Source organism: Pongo abelii, chromosome 11, assembly GCF_028885655.2.
Source record: "Pongo abelii isolate AG06213 chromosome 11, NHGRI_mPonAbe1-v2.0_pri, whole genome shotgun sequence".
Classification (NCBI taxonomy): Eukaryota; Metazoa; Chordata; class Mammalia; order Primates; family Hominidae; genus Pongo; species Pongo abelii.
This window is the reverse complement of record NC_071996.2, coordinates 16,982,618-17,004,362: the sequence shown is the minus strand read 5'-3', so window position 1 is coordinate 17,004,362 and position 21,745 is coordinate 16,982,618. Positions and strand designations below refer to the sequence as shown.

Here is a 21,745-nt window from a genome sequence, read left to right as displayed (position 1 = left end):
CTGCCTCCTGGGGAGAAGAGGCAGGGGGCCAGTGGCCGCCTCTGATTTTCCCGGCTGTCCGCAGAACTCTGTCCCTGCCCCTCCGCCTTTTGCCAAAGCATCTTTCTAAAGGAAGACCTGATTGCACTGTTCAGAGGTCCCCAAAGGCCACAGAAAAGTCTCAACTCCTGGACCTCGTGAGTCCTATCCCACCGGGGGAGCTCCCTCTCTCTTCTCTGCTCTCCGCTCAGGAGGGAAAGTTAAGGGCCTGCTGGCCACCCTCCAGGGAGATGCCATGATGGGATGCTGCATCCTGGTGATGAGCTGGGGGTAAGCCAGCACGTCTCCTCCAGGGCTTTTCCCAGAACTGAATACACACTAAGATGATCTTTAGGGATGGAAGAATCAAACTGGGAAGAATCACACACCTGTAGTCCCAGCCTACAAGGAAGGCTGAGGCTTGGGGATCACTTGAGCCCAGGAATTTGAGTCCAGCCTGGTCAACATAGTGAGAACCGATGTCAAAAAAATAAATAAATTAAAAGGAAGAATCAGGTGACTGTTCCAAACTCCTCCAAAATGGGTATTGGGTCCCGACTCTGCTCTTCCCGGGACAGGGGTGTGCCTTCCCCTTTCCTGTTGGCCATAAACCCACTCCCTCTCACTAAAGAAATAAGAAAAGAAAAAGTGTTCACAGCACTGTGAGTTATGTGAGGTGTGCAGAATTTATCAGGCCCAGAGAGACAGGAATATGGACTTCAGTCACACGCCTTGTACTCATGCCCTGGGGTGACTGTTTAAAGGCATTTTGTTCCTGACTAGCTCAACCCATTATCTTCCTGTTCCTGGAATTTGTGATATGAAAGACAATGTAGACAATGTAGAGACAATAAATAGCTTTTTTTTTTTTTTTTTTTTTGAGACAGAGTCTTGCTGTGTTGCCCAGGCTGGAGTGCAGTGTGCTATCTTGGCTCACTGCAAGCTCCACCTCCCGGGTTCATGCCATCCTCCTGCCTCAGCATCCAGAGTAGCTGGGACTACAGGCACCTACCATCACGCCCGGCTAATTTTTTGTATTTTTAGTAGAGACGAGGTTTCACCGTGTTAGCCAGGATGGTCTCGATCTCCTGACCTCGTGATCCGCCTGCCTTGGCCTCCCAAAGTGCTGGGATTACAGGCGTGAGCCACCATGCCCTGCCTTCTTTTTTTTTTTTTTTTTTTTTGAGATGGAGTTTCACTCTATTGCCCAGGCTGGAGTGCAATGGCATGATCTCGGCTCACTGCAAACTCTGCCTCCCAAGTTCAAGTGATTATCCTACCTCAGCCTCCCAAGTTGCTGGGACTACAGGTGCTCACCACCATGCCTGGCTAATTTTTGTATGTTTAGTAGAGACAAGGTTTCATCATGTTGGCCAGGCTGGTCTCGAACTCCTGACCTCAAGTGATCCACCTACCTTGGCCTCCCAAAGTGCTGGGATTACAGGCGTGAGCCACCACGCCTGACCCAATAAATAGCTTACGTTATTTTAATATAAATTCCTCAGGCTAGGCCAACTGAGGTGGGAGGATCCCTTCAGGTCAGGAGTTCAAGACTAGCCTGGACAACACAGCAAGACTTCCTCTCTAATTTCAAAATTCTTGGTAAACAACTTAGGAACTGCCTCTTCTTTTCCTTTAAAAACCCACTTATAACTGCTGCCAATATATTAAGACAACTTGCATCTCCAGGGTTGCAATTCTCAAACTTGGCCCAAATAAACTCTTTTTTTTTTTCAAGATGGAGTTTCGCTCTTGTCGCCCAGGGTTGAGTGCAGTGGCGTGATCTCAGCTCACTGCAACCTCTGCCTCCCGAGTTCAAGGGATTCTCCTGCCTCAGCCTCCTAAGTAGCTGGGATTACAGGCGCGCCCCACCATGCCTTGCTAATTTTATTTTTTGTATTTTTTGTAGAAACGGGCAAGGTGGGACTCACCACGTTGCCCAGGCTGGTCTCGCACTCCTGACCTGAAGCAATCCTCCTGCCGTGGCCTCCCAAAGCACTGGAATTACAGGCATGAGCCGGTGTGCCTGGCCCAACCTCTCCACTTACGTTAATTTTGCCTCCTTTCTTCTTCTTCTTCTTTTTTTTTTTTTTGAGACGGAGTCTGGCTCTGTTGCCCAGGCTGGAGTGTGCTGTGGCCCAATCTCGGCTCACTGCAACAACTGCCTCCCAGGTTCAAACGATTCTCCTACCTCAGCCTCCCGTGTAGCTGGGATTACAAGTGCCTACCACCAGCCCGGGTAATTTTTGTATTTTTAGTGGAGACGGGTTTTCACCATATTGGCCAGGCTGCTCTCGGGAACTCTTGACTTCAGGTGATCCACCCGCCTCGGCCTCCCAAAGTGCTGGGATTGCAGGCGTTAGCCATCGCGCCCGGCCCGTTTTCTCCTTTTGGGTCACAAAAGTGATTGAATCCTGCCACTTCCCGGGTGCTGGGTGGGAACAGGGAAGAGGGGGATAATTGCGGTGCTGCTGTGACTTGGGTAGATGGCGGGAAGGCCTCTCAGAGGCGGCCTTGTTTGCAAAGATCTGAATTAGGCAGGGAGAGGAGCAGGCCTGGGGCAATCAGGGAGGGGGCAGTGGCACACTGGGAGCAAGGCAATGTTCCGCAACCCACAGAGGCAGCGCAGTAGCAGTCCCAACCCTGGTCAGAAGACACCCCGGAAATGCCTCAGCAACCGCGCAGCCTTTGATGACCCCGCTGCCTTCCCGCCAATCCTGCATCCAATCAGAGAGCGTCCCCACTACACGTGTTGAGCAACGGCCAATCAGAACTGGGACCCGGCCCCCGGCCCGCCTCCGAGGAACTCTGAGCCAATAGCAGCCTCGCACCGGCAGGCCAATCCCTGTGCAGCGCGCGCGGGCAGGAGGTTGCAGTTGGGCGCTCAGCAGCTGTGGCAGCCGGTTGAGGTCAGGAAGTAGCGTTGGGCTGAAGCAGCGGAGTTCGCCATGGTAAGGCCCGGGTCACTCCCGCCCCGCAGATGCCCAGGCAGACGAAGTTGGCCTCGGGTGGACAGAGGGACGTTGTTGCGGGCCTGGGCGCTGAGAGGAGGCCAGAGAAGGACGCAGGGTCTAGTGCGAGACAGGAGGACACGGGATCGTCTCCTGGATCTGCGGGTCCCAGGGCAGGGACGGCGGCTTTTGTTTTAGATGAAGCTGCCGGCCTTTAGTGGACGGGGACCATTGACGGTGTCCCGTCCCCCAGAGAGCAAATAGTGGTGTCGCCTCCCGACGACGGGAGGGCGCTGCTCCTGCTTCACACGTCTTTGTGCTACTGGAAACGACTGAGGAGCCCCAGGAGCCTTCGCTGACGGGGTTGGGGCTGTGGACATTGGTCGGATGAGGAATTAAGGCTCAGACGCTGCTGCAACATTGCCTCGTCCACCTAAAGGCAACCGTTAGGCCAGGCGCGGCGGCTCACGCCTGGAATCCCAGCCCTTGGGGTGGTGGAGGCGGGCGGATCACCTGATGTCTGGAGTTCAAGATCAGCCCGACCAACATGGCGAAACACAGTCTCTACAAAAAAATACAAAAATTACCCGGGCATGGTGATGCAGGTCTGTGGTTCCAGCTACTCGGGAGGCTGAGGTGGGAGGATCAGCCAAGCCTGGAACTTTGAGGCTGCAGTGAGTCGTGATGGCGCCACTGCACTCCAGCCTGGGCCACAGATACCCTGCCTCAAAAAACCAAACAAGAAAAGCAACCCATTAACATAACAGATTCCCAAGTCCCAAGTCTGAATAGCTGTGGTTTGTCAGTTATCCTTTTTTCCTTTCTTTTTCTTTTCTTTTTTTTTTTGAAACAGCACTCAACAAATGCTCTGTTGCCCAGGCTGGAACACAGTTGCAGGATCACGGCTCCCTGCAGCCTTGAACCCCTGGCTTCCAGCAGTCCTCCCGGCCTAGCCTTCTGAGTAGCTGGTACTACAGGTGTGTGCCACCACACCTGGCTAATTTGTAAATTTTTCATAGGGACAGGGACTCACTGTGTTACCCAGGCTGGTCTCAAACTGGTCCCAAGCGATCCTCTCGCCTCAGCCTTCCAAAGTGCTGGGATTACAGGAATGAGCCACCACACCCGGCTTGGCAGGGTTTAAAGAAATCACCAAAGGGCAGTGCAGTGTCCCAGCACTGATGACGTCTGGGAGCCATTACACCCGTAGGCTTCAAGGGGTAGAGAGAGGGAGTGGTTACAAGAAATTGAGAGGGTAGTTTTATGAAGAGGGCAACCTGCCAAAAGTGTGGCCTTGAGAGGGATTCAGGTCACCCACAGCAGTTGAGCAGGAAGGGGCCAAGGAGGGAGTACCCTGGCGCTGCTTTCCTCCAGCTCCCCAGTATCCCACTGATGCCTGCCATTGACCAAACCAGCAAGAAGCCAGAGGGCGAGGAAGGCCTCTGATGCTGTTCTCAAGGGTCAGCCTTCTAGAGCACAGAGCAGGTGGTGAATGATGGAGGGGGTAGATCTGGGGGGCAGAGAGAGGACACACACTGAGCACCTGGGCTTGGACCATGGTGACCTGGGACCTACTCTGTATTTCCTTACCCAACCCAACTACCTTATCCTTTGATCAGGACATAATCAAAAACTGCTATATATTCTTCAAAGAATTACTGCGACTGGCTATAATGTGGGGTTGATTATTGACATTACATGGCTTCCAAGTTTTAAAATAACCTAATTTTTGTGTAGTGGCAAACAGGTTCTAGGGCTACCTCTAGAACTTAGTAGCTAGTATGGTTTACAGCAAGTTAGTTTTCACAGGGATAAAGGGATCAGTCACCTAACCCTCCTAGGAAATATCAATTGTGAAAGCGCCAGATACTGAAGCACTATATAAATATTAAATTAGAATATTTTGCATGCCATATAGTTTCAAGTTGCCTTGAAATGAATGGGTTCACATTTATGTTCCGGTTCACAGCGCGAGTGTATCTCTATCCACGTGGGGCAGGCGGGTGTCCAGATCGGCAATGCCTGCTGGGAACTCTACTGCCTTGAACATGGAATTCAGCCCGATGGTCAAATGCCAAGTGATAAAACCATTGGTGGCGGGGATGACTCCTTCAACACGTTCTTCAGTGAGACTGGAGCTGGCAAGCACGTGCCCAGAGCAGTGTTTGTGGACCTGGAGCCCACTGTGGTCGGTAGGTACCTGGGCACTGGATGGCAGCTTTCCTGAGAGGGTGGGAGAGCATTGGTAAAGCCCTGTGTGGGCTCCTTTGAATCCTGCTGAAAGGATGGGATAGACAGGCATACGCCCATGGCATTGTTAGGAGAGAAACTGAAAGGTTCGTGATGAAAGTGTCTGTGAGACTCGACTCCTCATTTAGGAAAACCTGACCTACAGGGAAAAGCTGCTTTGCCAGCAGTAAGATGGGCTGTGAAGAGATTCCCTTGTGGCTGCCTCAGCCCTGGCCAGGTGGCCCTGCCTGCAGGGTGCAGTGGCATTGGTTCCCTCCCGAATGCTGTGTACTCTCTTATGCTGGTGCACGAGAGTCTTGACCTCCATCTTAGGCATAGAAGGTAAGTACAGAACAGTCATTTGCTTCCTTCAGATTAGCAGCCTGAGTTAGTTTCCAAGGAGAGCTACAAAGAGGCAGCACCTTTCAGCGGCCCCCCAGGAGATGACAGCATCACCTGAAAGCCTGTGGGACCCAGGTCATCCATGGTGCCCTGATGGGACTGCCCTGCAGAAGTCACACTGACCTGGTGACTGCCCAGGTTGTAAGAGTTTTTAACTTATAGCCTTTGATGTAGCTACACGTAGGAAAGAATTATGTACCTGCGTAGGAGTGCAAGAGCTTATTTCCTTTCACTGGGAACTGGTCGTGCTGACATTTATACCACAAGCTGAGTTTAACTTCGTAGAGTCATAAATTGCATATGCAGTTTGGTTATCACACAGAGACATTTTCTACCAGACACTGCCACTGTTGACCTATGACATGTAGGTCATGTACTTTGAACAGCATGTACTCTGTAGAAGTGCACAGTCCTGGAATGTGTCCATCTTGGTGAGTACAGGCCTTAAAAATTCACAGCACACACTGTCTCTTTTGTAGATGAAGTGCGCACAGGGACCTACAGGCAGCTCTTCCACCCGGAGCAGCTGATCACCGGGAAGGAAGATGCAGCCAATAATTACGCCAGGGGCCATTACACCATCGGCAAGGAGATTGTTGACCTAGTCCTGGACCGGATCCGCAAACTGGTAAGAAGAGAAGGTTTCATGTGGCCATTGTCTTGCATGGGAGGGTAGTTCTTGGAATGTGAAAGGGAGGTCATTTTATCAACACTTAGACCAGCATCTTGGCCGGGCACGGTGGCTCACACGTGTAATCCCAGCACTTTGGGAGGCTAAAGTAGGTGGATTACCTGAGGTCAGGAGTTTGAGACCAGCCTGGCCTACATGGTGAAACTCTATGTCTACTAAAAATACAAAAATTAGCTGGGTATGGTGGCACACACCTGTACTCCCAGCTACTTGAGAGGCTGAGGCAGGAGAATTGCTTGAACCCGGAAGGCGGAGGTTGCAGTGTGCTGAGATTGCACCACTGCACTCTAGCCTGGGCAACAGAGCAAGATTCCGTCTCAAACAAACAAACAAAAACTTAGACCAGCATCTTGAGTCCTACTGAGTCTGCAATGGCGATTTGTCCATAGATCTTTGCTTATCTTTGCTTCAAAGTGTACTGCGTGTTTATTATGGATGATTTGAATCCATATCAACTCTTTAGAGGCAAAGAGAAGTGGCCCTGGCTTGTTGGAGGTTGGTGGTGTGGCTTCCACGGGCATTGGCTCACTTTGTCTGGTTTCTTTCAGGCGGATCTGTGCACAGGACTGCAGGGCTTCCTCATCTTCCACAGCTTTGGGGGTGGCACTGGCTCTGGGTTCGCATCTCTGCTCATGGAGCGGCTCTCAGTGGATTACGGCAAGAAGTCCAAGCTAGAGTTTGCCATTTACCCAGCCCCCCAGGTCTCCACAGCCGTGGTGGAGCCCTACAACTCCATCCTGACCACCCACACGACCCTGGAACATTCTGACTGTGCCTTCATGGTCGACAACGAAGCCATCTATGACATATGTCGGCGCAATCTGGACATTGAACGTCCCACGTACACCAACCTCAATCGTCTGATTGGGCAGATCGTGTCCTCCATCACAGCCTCCCTGCGATTCGACGGGGCCCTGAATGTGGACTTGACGGAATTCCAGACCAACCTAGTGCCATACCCCCGCATCCACTTCCCCCTGGCCACCTACGCCCCAGTCATCTCAGCCGAGAAGGCCTACCACGAGCAGCTGTCTGTGGCCGAGATCACCAATGCCTGCTTCGAGCCAGCCAATCAGATGGTCAAGTGTGACCCTCGCCATGGCAAGTACATGGCCTGCTGCATGTTGTACAGGGGAGACGTAGTCCCCAAAGATGTTAACGCGGCCATTGCCACCATCAAGACCAAGCGCACTATCCAGTTTGTGGATTGGTGCCCGACTGGATTTAAGGTATGACTGGGTGATGTGGAGGCCTTTCAGCAAGCAGCAGACGCACAAAATAACACTGGCCCTGAAGGCCCGCATCCTTTGGGGAGACTATCCCTGTTCCATGGGCTAGGCATGTGGGCATCAATTAGTGAACCAGAGTTGATAATTGATTCAGTTATTTTTTTTTTTTTTGAGACAGCCTTGCTCTGTCGACCAGGCTGGAGTGCAGTGGTGCGACCTCAGCTAACTGCAACCACTGCCTCCCGAGTTCAAGCAATTCTCCGGCCTCACCCTCCCAAGTAGCTGGGATTACAGGTACCCGCCACCACGCCCGGCTAATTTTTGTATTTTTAGTAGAGACGGGGTTTCGCCATGTTGGCCAGGTTGGTCTTGAACTCCTGACCTCAGGTGATCTGCCTGCCTCAGCCTCCCAAAGTGCTGGGATTACAGTTGTGAGCCACTGCACCCAGCTCAGTGATGTCTTTTGAACTCCCTTTGTGAGTCATCACACTATATATCTGTGGTGAGCTTTATTTATTTATTTATTTTTTGAAACAGGGTCTTGCTTTGTCCCTCAGGCTGTAGTAGCGTGATCTTGGCTCACTGCAACCTCTGCCTCCCAGGCTCCAGCAATTCTCTCACCTCAGCCTCCCAAGTAGCTGGGACCACAGACATGCACCACCATGCCCGAGTAATTTTTTTTTTTTTTTTTTTGAGACAGTTTTGCTCTGTCACCCAGGTTGGAATGCAGTGGCGTGATCTTGACTCACTGCAACCTCCACCTCCTGGGTTCAAGCAGTTCTCTGCCTCAGCCTCCCAAGTAGCTGGGATTACAGGCACCTGCCACCACGCCTGGCTAATTTTTGTATTTTTAGTAGAGATGGGATTTTGCCTTGTTGGCCAGGCTGTTCTTGAACTCCTGGCTTCAGGTGATCCATCCGCCTTAGCCTCCCGAGTGCTGGATTGGATCCCAAGTGTAGGCATGAGCCACTGCACCCAGCTAATATTTGTATTTCTAGTAGAGATGGGGTTTCGCCATGCTGGCCAGGCTGGTCTCAAACCCCTGGCCTCACGTGATCTGCCCGCCTCAGTCTCCCAAAGTGCTGGGGTCACAGGCTTGAGCCACCACACCTTGCCTGATGTTGTCATTTATAGAACAAGTTTGCTGATCCCTGCTCTAGTTGACCCTGTGCACTGCTGCCAGGACCTCAAGTCATGTTATTCCTGAGTTCTGAAACTTGGAATGCTTCCCCTTTGGTTACTACCTTGGAATGTCACCCCCTACTTAGGCAGGCACATGGACCACTTCGACCACTTCCTGCTGCTGTGGTAGCAGCATTCATATGACTCTTGACCCATTATTTGCTATCTTTGCATATCCACAGTGGCTTGTTTTGTGGGTCGGAAGTGGGTATGATGTTCCTTGTGATAGCATGGGGAAGAGTTGTGTACTCTGAATCTATCTGGGTGGAAAAAGCTTAGCTACAGAATTTAATTGTAATCTACAAAGAAGACAAGCAGCATACATTTTCAGGGGGAAGACTGTCTTCACCTGGGCACCTATCACATGTCACAGGTACCAGGACACAGCCCTATAGGTAGCTTGGGATCCCACCAGGGTAGCTACCTCTAAGGTTCCTTTCTCTATTCCTTGTCTGGAACTATCACCCTGCCTGGCGCAGAGAAGGGCTTAGTGACGTTTGTGAGGTGAACTGAGCATTCTCCTTGTCACCTACGGGGTGTCTTCTGTTTGAGGAAAAGTAGCTACCATTTCTAGGTTTGATATAAGCTTCACAGACTGCTTTCTTTCCCTTCTCCGGCAGGTGGGCATTAACTACCAGCCCCCCACAGTGGTCCCCGGGGGAGACCTGGCGAAGGTGCAGCGGGCCGTGTGCATGCTGAGCAACACCACGGCCATCGCAGAGGCCTGGGCCCGCCTGGACCATAAGTTCGATCTCATGTATGCCAAGCGGGCCTTTGTGCACTGGTACGTGGGTGAAGGCATGGAAGAGGGAGAGTTCTCTGAGGCCCGCGAGGACCTGGCAGCTCTAGAGAAGGATTATGAAGAGGTGGGCGTGGATTCAGTGGAAGCTGAGGCTGAAGAAGGCGAAGAATACTGAGGGGAGGGTGTGGTGAGTTCTCTCCTGCCACCTCCAGGATGGCTGCTTTCAAGTTGTTTGCAATTAAAGGTTCTGTATAAAATCAAGACCTCTGTGTGTCGTGCAGCTTACCTCTGCCTACAGGAGCCGGTGGGACCCCAGAGCCTGCGTGGACAGCGGTGGGGTGCCAGCCTGCCCTGCTGGCTTGGGGTTGGGTGCAGCAGGACTGTACATAAGCAGCTGCCACGGAAGTAACCTGACCAGGGGAAAACAGTGTTTCTTCAAAGCCAGGCATTCAATGTATAGATTTCCTCAATTCTAGGAAAGCAGAGTCAGGGTTTTCAACTGAATTTGCAATTTTTCGGGCTTCTTTATTGATGGGTCATGCTGGCTAAAAGGGAGACTAAAAGTGTTGGAGGTCTGTGGATGGGGCTTGTCCATGAAGTCTCTAAAGCTGTGGGTCAAATACGTAAGGTCAGGACATTTTAGAGGGGGAAAGAATATTAACCGAGTTCCGCACAGCATTCGTGACCCACAGAAGGTCACAACACACCCATGCTGACCCCAGTGCCCCACGGTAACCTGGAAGGCAGCGTTTGCCCTCTGTGTGCACACACAGCCACCCTGTCCCTCAGCACTCTCAACTGTATTGGTAGAAAACCTCCCATGAGGTGGGAGATAGAGACCATCCTGGCTAACACGGTGAAACCCCGTCTCTACTAAAAATACAACAAAATTAGCCAGACGTGGTGGTGGGCACCTGTAGGCCCAGCTACTTGGGAGGCTGAGGCAGGAGAATGGCGTGAACCCAGGAGGCGGAGCTTGTAGTGAGCCAAGATCACACCACTGCACTCCAGCTTGGGTGACACAGCAAGACTCCGTTTCAAAAAAAAAAACCTCCCACATTTCACCTCAAGTGAAGCTTGTTGATGTCTATTTATAAAAGACCTGGCAATCCAGATACCTTTTCTCAGAACCCAAATCAGGTTCAGGAAGTTGACCCGTGGTGAAGGGACCTGGTTAGTTCACTGTGGCACAACCAGGACCGGCACAGAAACTTCATTCTAAGTGTGCCTTAATATAAAAAAAAAATGGTAGAGAACATCTGACCTGGACCCTCTGCATCTCAGAAAGGTTTATTATCAACTGAAGGAGATAACACGTAGACTTTGCTGGGGACAAAGATGTGACAAGTCTGCCCCATCCTAGGTGCTGCCCCGCGTAGGGCTCTTCCCAGGCCCGCCCCCCTTGGGCAGCCTGGTAGCGCTGGGCTGGCGTGGCATCCTCTGGCTGGATCCTTCGCGGCTGCTGCGTTCCGCCAGGGCCAGTGCTCCCCCGAGGGCAGCGCTGCCTTTGTTTCTCCCTGAGGAGACACAAAGCACAATGATTAGGAACGGGCACGCCCCGTAACTGCAGCACCTGCTGTACTCGTGCTTCTTGGGCAACATTTGTGTCTACACATTTCCATCAAAGCCACTTCAGCTAGAGGCCCTGCGTCAGCCCCAAGTCCTGAGACTCAGAACCACTAAAGACAGGTCACGCCCCAGAAGCCCTTGGCAGTGTGCAGGGGACCCTTTAGGATGTGTCCTAGGAGCGAAGCCATGCAAGGAGCACACTGCCAAGGGAACATTTTGAAAGGACACATGCCACGGGCCCACTTAGGGAAAGGTAGGTGTGGCTGGTCCACACCTAGCCTGGTCAGCAAACCTAGTCTGCCCTGATGGTGCCATTAGCAGCAGCAGCAGCAGGGACGCGCTGCCTCATCCTCAAGGTGTGTTCACGCTGGACTGTACATCTGAGCTGCCCCAGATGGTGACAGGCAGGAAGTACTGCAGTCACCAAGTCCTGGAATTGGGTTTCTGATTTTGATTTTGGAAGCTCTTTCACTGTTTTCTACCTACCCAAGTGTTCTGCAGTGGTCAAGCCTCTTGCTTTTGGGTTTAGCTGCCGGATTCCATGATAGGGTTCCTGCCACGGTCTGAATGCTAAGAGACTTTCCTTCTGACCACCAGAGGCTCTCTCAGATGAAGATCACTGGTTCAGAGTTTCTTTGATTTGTAATTTGCTTACTTTACTCTTTAAGATAGCCAAGAAAAATCTGCAACCACACTTGGGCCAGAGCTTTATTTTAATGGGATGGATTTCCCTGGGCTCAGGGTGTTGACAGCATCAGCAAGACTGAGAGGACCCTCCAAGGTACAAATGTGCCCGGGTAGCAGGCTTGCCTGTGGGATCACAGCCCCCCATGTGGAGTGCCTTGGCCAGGGCTCTCCCCTGCTCTGGCCTGGCAGGGTCTGGCCCATGGTGTCTAAACAGGGCATGTGTCCCCTGCCTGACTCAGTGTTGGGTCCCCCATTTCGTCCCCCCAGCGTTTCCTTTGTCCTGACTGAGGGAGTGCCTTGACCACTCTGACCTAATCAGCTACATGTTCCCCCTGCAGGCTCAAACCCTGGCTGGGGCTTGCATGTTCCCAGACACTGATACACGTTTAGGTTGTTGCCTGGAACACTGAAAGATGTGACATGTTGCTAAGCACGTGGAAACTGGTCCCACCCCAGCCCAATTCCTTGCACCCTCATAGAAACTCCACACCCCACCCCCTCAGTGCGGCGTGCCTAGGCACAACCTCTTTCCTGGCTGTCCCTCCTGAGGACACACTGCAGCCCCCTCTGTATGTAAGTTCCCTAACAAATGCTTTGGACTGACCACCCTGGCATTAAGTGTTTCTTCCTTTGGAATCCCAACTGGCTCTCATCCTGGAAAGGTTTGGGGCGGTCCCTTGCGGGAACTCCCCTGCCACCACTTTTAGGGTGACTCCAGACAAGGGTTCAGCCAATAGAACACCCAGCCTCAATCCTGGTCCTTCCCTGGCCTCTTATCAAGTGTAGTCAAATACCCTGCAATGGGAAACTGGATTCCTGGAGAAAAGATGCAACCGGGTGTCTAGGGATCCATTAGGTCATTTCTGTTTCACCATCTGTCACCTTGAACAAGCAGAGACTCCTGTGTCTGAGATGCCGTGGACCCTGGCTCTTCCAGAGGTACCTCCAGTTCCCTTTCTATGCTAATACCACAAAATTCTCCCCATACCCTGCAGCGATAGGATGGCCCTCCTTATGAGTTTCCGGGGAGTTCTTCCTCAGAGAATGAGATATTTGCTCATTCTTGCCTGGTGGTGGTGAGGGTTACAGCAGTGTCATGCTTGGAACTCTGTCAGCTTGGCACACTTGACTCAACAAAGATGGAGTCAGGGTTGCCCTGAGCCAAGGAGCGCAGTCAGGAACACGTGAGGTGGGCCACCTCAGCCCAGCAGTGACTCGTGAAAAAGGCACAAAGCAGACAATGGCCACCACACATCTCTTGTGGTACAAACTGCCATTATTCTAGTCCCCACTGACTGGTCAAGGGGCCAGGATTCTGTCTTCCATGAGCAGACGGGCCCCGCCACCCTGCAGCAGCTCCCACACTGGGCCAGCATCCTCCTCTGAGGCCACAGTCCCTCCGCAGGCCAGGCCAGACAGAGTCAGATCTTCTGTAGCCGCGGCCTAATCTGGGTGCTTAGGTGCCCATGCGCTCTCAGCTCCCCACAGCACGCGGCATGGCAGACCGCAGACTTGGGCCTGACTCAGAGCCGGCTTCCCTTCAGCTTGCCGCCATCTGAGCTTCCTCTCCTCTCCTCAGTAATGACCCAGTCCCTTCTAGAAACAAGGATGAGAGGGAAGCAGAAAAGAGCAAATAATGCTTTTTTTTTTTTTAAGAGTGGTGGGGGAGGGGGGTTTAGAGACTGAGTCTTGCTTTGTCTCCTGGGCTAGAGCAGTGATGCAATCACAGTTCATTGCTGCCCCAAACTCATGGTCTCGAGGGATCTTCCTACCTCAGCCTCCGATGTAGCTGGGACTACAAGCGTGGGGCCACACCTGGCTAATAATGCTTATCTTTAAATCTGACAGAGTTGACAAACCCTGGAAATGTGAAACCAACATAACTTTAAGCCATAACTGATATTAAGAAAATCCTGGAAATCTTCAGGAATTGCGTGCTCTTGGGGTTAGTGGGGAGCCCTGTTCAGGCCTCCTCACTTTATGAAGGATGAGAAGGCCCAGAATAGAATGGCCTGCATTGCCTTGCAGTGGGAAGACCAGCTTTGCTTTGCCCTGCTCCCTCGGGAGCAGCTACAGAGTCAGACGGGCTAGACAATGGGATTGAACCAAGTGTGGCTGCAGGTTGAGGTGTGAGGGCGGGGTGACTGATGCCCCTACGCCTGGTCCCTGGAGGGCCCTCCTAAGCGCCAAGGATAGTCAATGACCATTGAATGTTAAAAACAGCCTGGCTCAGCAGGGGTCAGTGGCTCATGCCTGTAATTCCAGTGCTTTGGGAGGCCAAGGCGGGAGGATCCTTTGAGGCCAGGAGCTAGAGACCAGCTGGGACAACATAGTGAGACCTCCATCTCTACAAAAAATTAAAAAATTAGCCAGGTGTGGTAGTGTGCACCTGCAGTCCCAGCTACTCAAGAGGAGGTGGGAGGACTGCCTGAGCCTGCGAGGTTGAGGCTGCAGCGAACTATGAGTGTGCCACTGCACTCCAGCCTGGGTGACAGAGCAAGACTGTCTCAAAAATAAATAAATAAATACATAAAAAGTAAAAGAAAATGCAGAATTAGCTCAAATACTTTAATTCATCTAAAATATCCAACGTATTATTTCAATATGTAATCACTACATAAGTTATTCATAAGATGTTGCATTCACCTTTGTTCTTTTTCTTGTTTGTTTGTAGAGATGGGTAGGGTTTTGCTATGTTGCCCAGGCTGGTCTCAAACTCCGAGCTTCAAGTGATGCTCCTGCCTCAGCCTCCCAAAGTGTTGGGATTACAGGTGTGAACCAATGCCCAGCCTCATTCACTTTGGGGTTTTTTGTTTATTTTTGAGACAGGGTCTCACTCTCTCACCCAGGCTGGAGTGCAGTGGTGCAGTCACAGCTCACTGCAACCTCAACCTCCCAGGCTCAAGCAATCCTCCAACCTCAGCCTCCCAAGTAGCTGGAACTACAGATGTGTGCCACCATGCCCTGCTAATTTTTGTATGTTTTGTAGAGATTGGGTCTCCCTGTGTTGCCCTGGCTAGTCCTGAACTGCTGAGCTCAAGAGATCCAGCAGCCTCGGCCTCCCAAGGTGTGGTGGGTTTTTTGCATTCCCTTTTGCACCGGTCCTTTGGCATCTGCTGTGCATAACAAATGCAGTGCAATGACCACGCCAGCCATGTGTGGCTCGAGGTTCCTGTATCAGGCAGCACAGCTCAGGTAAGACTCACGGCTTCCACACTCCAAACGTCATCTTACATGCATGCTCTGGACAACTTTTAAAACATATAGTTTCCCTAAACTTAAATAGAATGCTTGACTGAATTTATTTTTCCCTCAATGACTCCAGACTCTCACCAAGACAAGCATCACCCCTCTGTGCTTCTGGGGTTTTCTGTTTCCCCTTCCCTGTTGGTATGAGTAAATCTGGTGGTAGTTGTCCCCACAGGCCGTCTGGATGGCTGGGGGACAGGCATCCAGAGGACCCAGGGTGCCTGCTGCAGCTCACAGAGGCAAGCTCGAAAAGGCCTGGCCCACAGCCTGGAGAACTCCACACCCAAGTCCTGTGGGAAATCTATGGCCTCCATGCCCCCCAGCCGGATCACTCTGACAACCCCCCTTATGTCCTCCACCCCAGATTCTGCCATTACCAGGGCAGCCGGAGCTCTGTGTGGTCAGATGCTGTAACATGTGGGCCTGAGAGCTCTCAGCATTCCATCTGTGGCCTCTGCCTCTCACTCAGCAGCACACTCCTGGTGTGGCCCCACGTCTGCCCCATTCCCCTCCACCTCCTCCTCAGGTTCCACTCTATCCCCACAGGGCCTCTGTGCCCTCATGTCCTGGCTTTCTGCCACCCAGCCTACAGGACCTGGGCTATGCTTCCAGGACAGAGCCCTCAAGGAACAAATGACCCTGAGAGGCCCAGCACTCCAGGCCACTCCTGTCCTCGGGTAAATTTTCTCGGAGCCCCCATTTGCTCACACGGCACCCCCTAATCCTCCCAGCTCCTCTATGCCTGCATTTCCAGTGCCACAACCCCCACGTACATCTTGACTGTGCCCCCCACCTGCCTCCTCCCGCCCCGGGCCTACCAGCACCTGGACAGCACTCTGCCTCTCCCACCCCCTCCCACTGCCCCAGCTCACACCTGTGGGGCTCTGCCGACCCCCTCCCACTCCGCTCTGTGTAACCCTTGCTGTTCTCTGGGCTCTGAAGCCTCCTCCCATCTCCATTGCTAGCGGTGTTTTTCTTTTTTTTTTTTTTTTTGAGACAGGATCTTGCTCTGTTGCCCAGGCTGGAGTCCAGTCACAAGCTCTCGGCTCACTGCAACATCCCCCTCAGGCTCAGGCGATCCTCCCACCTCAGCCTCCCAAGTAGCTGGGACTACAGATGGGCGCCACCACCACGCCCGCCTGGCTAGTTTTTTTTTTTGAGACAGAGTCTCGCTCTGTCCCCCAGGCTGGAGTGCAGTGGCGCGATCTCAGCTCATTGTAAGCTCCACCTCCCAGGTTCACGCCATTCTCCTGCCTCAGCCTCCCAAGTGGCTGGGACTACAGGCACCTGCCACCATGCCCGGCTAATTTTTTTTTTGTATTTTTAGTAGAGACAGGGTTTCACCGTGTTAGCCAGGATGGTCTCGATCTCCTGACCTCGAGACCTGCCCGCCTCGGCCTCCCAAAGTGCTGGGATTACAGGTGTGAGCCACTGCGCCCAGCCCTGCCTGGCTAGTTTTTGTATTTTTTGTAGAGATGGGGTCTTGCTATGTTGCCCAGGCTGGTCTTGAACTCCTGAGCTCAAGGGATCCACCTGCCTTGACTTCCCAAAGTGCTGGGATTACAGGTGTGAGCCACCACACTGGTCTCGCTGGTGGTTTTCCTCACTGCCTCTCACTGGACTGAGTGTGATCATCTCATTTCCCTGCCACGCCCTCTGCCCTGAGAGCTGGGCCTGGCACCCAGAGCCCTGAGTGAGTGCTGAGTGAGCAGCAACATCCCCTGGAATGACAAGGACTCTGTTCCCAGCTTCTACTTCCTGCTGGACACTTGCCCCTCAATTGCTCATCTCAGCCTGCAGTGCATACACCCCCACTTCAGGCCTGTCCCTCAGCCCCTCTCCACCCTCTCTTGGGCCTGAGTTCTGGGTGGCAGTGAGGTGGGTGCTGTCTGGAGGCTCATGCAGGAGGTGCAACCAAACACCCCTGGGCTCTCACAGGCCCCTGATCACACCTGGTGACACCTGGAAAGTGTCCCAACTCAGGAGTGAGGCGGGCAAGGGGGCTGAGTGCTGGAGTGTGGCCATGGGACCAGCAGATGGCATCTGTGTGGCACTGCCCAGGAGACTCTGGGAAGGTGGGAGTCTCTGTTTCAGCCTCCAGACTTCCTGTCCAGATAGGGGACAACTTCTAAGAGGCCGAGGTGTTTGTCACGCCTGGGGCTGTGCTCTCCAACAGAGCACACCGCACCCCGGCCGGCTGTCTTCCCCTGGGGTGGGGCTCTTTACACTCACCACAGTTCGCCTCTGGGGTGTGGGGGTGCTGGTCCTGTCCCCAGATGCCAGCCCGCCTATGGGGTCTAGAGACTGCCACACCATGTCTCTAATAAACCGAGTCAGAAATCGTGCCCTGTTGCTAAGCGACAGGGCAGCGGTGGCCTACATGGTCCTGCCCTTGCAGCTCAAAGCTGCTTGGGCTTCCTGGGGCCAGGCAGTTTCCATGGAAACAAGGGAGAGCACCAACCCCCAGAGATAAGCCAATAAACGCAACCTGCAAAAGGAGAGAACAGGCAGCAAGAGAGGCGGAGGGAACCCGGGGGGCCTGGAGAGAGAGGCGAGTGTGTGGCAGCCGGGCTGTGGAGCAGAACCGGAGACGCCGCAGGCTGCGGGCTGGAGGAAAAGGAGGGCCTTGCAGGGGGGCTACTGTTTCTGGCAGAGAGAAAGGATGCCTCTGGAGGTCAGAGAGAGACACAAAGAGAGCAGACAGAGCGAGGGTCAGTGAAGAGGCCAGCACACAGGTGTCCGGGCCCTCTTGGGTCAGGGGGCGTGGGTGCCCAGGCCCTGGCACTCCCCCCACGAAGGCAGCCTGCTCTCCACGCCTTCTCCGGATGCCTGTGCGGGTCTCCTCGTGCTTCCAGGCAGGGAGCCAGCTCTGGGCCTTCTTCCATTGGCCTGGGAGGTTGTGCTGCATTTCAGAGAGAGCCATTGGGAGCAGAAGCAACATGCGGAGAGGATGAGCAGGGACGGAGGCTCCACCATGACACTCTCGGTCCCAGCATCTCCTCAGCCCAGTCACCACACTGGAGAGGGAGGAGGCCCTTCAGACCCCGCAGGCCTCTGCACCTGGAAGTTCTGCGTCTGACTCTCTTCCTGCAATCATCAGAGGCAGGAACTGGGCCCAGGTGGGGTAAAGGCAGGAAGACCTCTGCCTGCCCTGCTCCCTGGGCACTTCCCTGGATGCTGTATACCACAGGACAGAGATCGAGACTGTCTTTTGAAAAACACATTTAGAGACGGGATCTCACCCTGTCACCCAGACTGGTCTCAAACTCATGGTCTCAAACGATCCTCCCGCCGTGGGGTCCCAAAGATCATAGGTGTGAGCCACGGCGCCCAGCCCCAAACCGTCCTGATTCCCGACTTTATAGGACGAAGGCCTGAGTGAAGAGGTGGGGAGGAGCTAAGCGGAGGAGCCCTACCCAGCCTGGACCACCCTGGGGCACGCACTCTGCGTCCACCTGACCTGGACGTGCCTCCTAAGGCTGGCAGCGAAGCCCGGGAGCAGAGCCCACGGATGGGCCCTGCAGGTGCTGGGCCTAGACCTACAGACAGGCCCGGCCACTCAGGGTCACGCCGCCGCTGTGCCGCGCCTGCCCCCTCCCCGCCCCCCACCCCCGCCACTGGGGCAGGGACAGCGGGTCTAGCTCTGACCTCGGGTCTCGGGCACGCTCGACGTGGGGAGAGACACGGCCGCAGGGTCCTGGGGCTCGCTCGCTAGCCTCTGCCCGGCACACATGGACTTGAGCATCTGGAAGACGGCGAGGGGGGCCACGTTCAGCTTCAGCAGGTCCACCAGGATCCTGGCGGGGACAGACGCGGGGCCGGTGAGCCCTCTCCGCCCGGCGCGGCCACCTCCCTGAAGACCCGACAAGGACGGGGGCGGGGGGCGGGGGGCGGGGGGTCCTCCCGACCAGCGGGCCGGGCGTACCCGGAGAGCAGAGGTCGGGGGTGTCTGGCGAGCATGCGGCCCCCGCCCGCTCCGCTCACTTGAACACGTCGGGGTCGATAGCACCGCCCGCCGCCTGCGCCAGCTCGTATAGCTCCATCTCCTCGGTGCTCAGCACCTTCTTCCGCCGCAGCGCCAGCTTCTGCCGGGCCGCCTCCAGCCCCGGGGGCGCCGCCGACCCCGGCCCAAGCCCTACGCCCTGCGCCGCCATCCGCGCGGCCCGCGGAAAGGTGCGCCCCGCCCCGCCGCGCCCCCTAACGGCTGCGCCCATCGCCGTCTCCCTGCAGCGCCAGCGTCTGGCCTCCCGGGCTGCACTAGCGGGAGCGGCGGGCGCGGCGGGCGCGGTAGGCCCGGCGGGACGAGACCGCCTCCGCGGCGTCATTGGAGCCCAACAGTTATTGGGCGTTCACGGTGTGCTGAGCGGCGTTCTAGGCGCCGGGAGTGGCATGGCGGACTGCAGGGGCCCGCTGCTTGGCGATCTGGGCCACCCTGATAGACTGCATTGGTCGTGCTCGCTTAGGTGGCAGCACCTAGCCCAGTGCCAGGCATACATTGGGCGCTCAGTAAATGCCTCTTTCAAGAAAGCGTGCAATTTTCTGGTCCGTCCCAGTGCACCACTAGGGGTCGCTTTTCGGGGCGGGAAGGGGGGAAAGGGGAGCATTAATCAACAACCCTGCTTACGCGCACGCGCATTCCTTGCTGGGGAGAAAGTGCGTGATCCCTACCTTGGGGCGCCAGAGGCCGCCACAACGCAGGCGCATTCAGCTGCGGACCACCCCCGCCTCCTCCCGCACTCCTGCCTAGCCACTTCCCCTCCCCGCCCGGCCGGCCTTCGCTTTGCGCACGCGCCTTTTGAGGTAACGGCCCAAAGAGGTAGAGGCGCTTTTCCCGCCTGGCCGCGGGGCGTGGCTCTGCGCGCAGCTTGATGACGACGTTTCGGCGCCGTGGCGGAATGGCGGCTTCCACCTCTGAGGCGGGCGATGCTATGGGTCCCACAGGTGAGTGGCGCGGGACGCGCTCGTGAGACGGTCCGGCGCCCTGGGGGCTTCCCCGAGCCCCTGCGGAGGCCATCTCCGTTCCTCCGCGAGCCCCAGGACTCCGGCCGGCCCGGCGGCTCTGCCCAGGCCGGGCAGGCTGGGGACTGGAGGGCCCCGGTTGAGTCTTCTTGCCACTCCTCTGGGCCATGCCTTTGTGCCACCTTCCCGCGCGGCTCGTACATTCAGTTCCGGTCCGGTAGGTGTTCGTTGAAGGTTAACCTTCGTTGAAGGAATTGAGGGAAGGAGAGCTTTGTGTTGAAGTTGAGCCTTGGGCTTAACAGGCGGTGTGGGAGGAAGAGCCGGGTGTGGGTCCCAGCTCGACCCTTCCCCTGTGTGCTCGACTTCTCGGAGCCTTGGTTTCGGAGGCTCCTGAAGCCCAGTTGCCAGGAGAGTTGGGAACCAGTGGGCGCGTGCTGCTAAGGGAGGTCTTGGCATGACAGAATTTGCTTGGAATGATTGGCCTTGCCCAATGGCTGTCGCTGTCAGAAAAAACAAAACAAAACAAAACAAAACAAAAAAAAAAACGGGGTCCGAAGCAGCTCCTGGAGAAAATAGGTGTTGGAGAGTCGCGATGAAGTGGACTCTAGGTGCATGGCACGCAGAGACCTGTGACGGGGGAGGGTGGCCATGGCAGGATCAGAGAACAGGGGTGTGGGAGACACCTCTTGGGAATTCTCGGGTTTGAATTTCCTCTCTTGGAAAGTTCCTAGAAATTCCTCTGGGCCTCATTCTTTCAGTCGCTGCCCATGAAAGCTGCTTCTGAGCAGAGATGCTGTCCACTTCATCATCTCTAGAGCTCCGCACTTATCCAGCAGTACACAGTTTAATGCTGCTTTGATCATTTTGCAGTAGTGCAGTGTTTTCTTGACCAAGTGCCTTAGGACTGAGGCGTTTTTCTTTAACACTGCAATTGATAGCTAGGTTAAGAATTGAGGCCGGGCGCGGTGGCTCACGCCTGTAATCCCAGCACTTTGGGAGGCCGAGGCGGGTGGATCACGAGGTCAGGAGTTCAAGACCAGCCTGGCCAAGATGGTGAAACCTCGTCTCTAGTAAAAAATACAAAAATTAGCCGGGCGTGGTAGCGGGCGCCTGTGATCCCAGCCACTTGGGAGGCTGAGGCAGAGAATTGCTTGCACCTAGGAGGCGGAGGTTGCAGTGAGCTGAGATCGCGCCAGTGCACTCCAGCCTGTGCGACAGAGCGCAGAGCGAGACTTCGTCTCAAAAAAAAAAAAAAAAAAAAAAGAAAAAGAGAAAGCTGGCCGGGCGCGGTGGCTTACGCCTGTAATCCCAGCACTTTGGGAGGCTGAGGCGGGTGGATCACGAGGTCAGGAGATCCAGACCATTCTGGTTAACACGTGAAACCCCGTCTACTAAAAATACAAAAAACAATTAGCCGGGCGTGGTGTCAGGCGCCTGTAGTCCCAGCTACGCGGGAGGCGGAGCTTGCAGTGAGCCGAGATCGCGCCACTGCCCTCCAGCCTGGGTGACAGAGCGAGACCATCTCAAAAAAAAAAAAAAAAAAAAAAAAAAGCGGCCGGGCACGGTGACTCACGTCTGTAATCCCAGCACTTTGGGAGGCCAAGGCGGGCTGATCACGAGGTCAGGAGTTCGAGACCAGTCTGGCCAACATAGTGAAACCCCATCTCTACTAAAAATACAAAAATTAACTGGATGTGGTGGCATGTGCCTGTAATCCCAGCTACTTGGGAGGCTGAGGCAGGAGAATTGCTTGAACCAGGGAGTCGGAAGTTGCAGTGAGCCAAGATCATGCCATTGGACTCCAGCTTGGCAATGGAGTGAGACTCCATCTCAAAAA

At 54.5% G+C, this 21,745-nt stretch overlaps 3 protein-coding genes across 9 annotated transcripts in view; 2 read left to right on the top strand and 1 right to left on the bottom strand.

Moving 5' to 3' along the window:
- Positions 1-2,799: 2,799 nt before the first annotated feature.
- LOC100439587 (tubulin alpha-3 chain) lies at positions 2,800-9,705 on the top strand. Its single transcript, XM_024243883.3, has 5 exons — positions 2,800-2,969; positions 4,939-5,161; positions 6,080-6,228; positions 6,840-7,520; positions 9,323-9,705. The coding sequence occupies exons 1-5, from the start codon at positions 2,967-2,969 to the stop codon at positions 9,617-9,619; spliced, it is 1,353 nt and encodes a 450-aa protein (XP_024099651.2). The 5' UTR covers positions 2,800-2,966; the 3' UTR covers positions 9,620-9,705.
- Positions 9,706-10,718: 1,013 nt separating this feature from the next.
- LOC100439961 (mitotic-spindle organizing protein 2B) lies at positions 10,719-20,111 on the bottom strand. 4 transcript variants are annotated; one of them, XM_054549079.2, is made up of 4 exons: positions 18,934-19,274; positions 18,598-18,746; positions 17,438-17,617; positions 10,719-10,961 (listed from the first exon to the last, which is right to left on the bottom strand). In XM_054549079.2, exons 1-4 carry the CDS (start codon positions 19,272-19,274, stop codon positions 10,804-10,806), a joined length of 828 nt encoding a protein of 275 aa, XP_054405054.2. In that variant the 3' UTR covers positions 10,719-10,803. The 4 variants fall into 4 exon arrangements, with proteins under 4 accessions (XP_054405054.2, XP_054405053.1, XP_002832742.4 ...); XM_054549078.2 differs by lacking the exons at positions 17,438-17,617; positions 18,934-19,274 and adding an exon at positions 19,618-20,111; XM_002832696.6 differs by lacking the exon at positions 17,438-17,617.
- Positions 19,759-21,745, top strand: part of SMPD4 (sphingomyelin phosphodiesterase 4) — a 29,620-nt gene continuing 27,633 nt past the window's right edge. The window contains exon 1 of one of the 4 annotated variants that reach the window (XM_024243000.3): positions 19,759-19,890. In XM_024243000.3, the coding sequence (XP_024098768.2) occupies positions 19,873-19,890 (18 nt within the window). In that variant the 5' untranslated portion in view covers positions 19,759-19,872. 4 annotated transcript variants of the gene reach the window in all.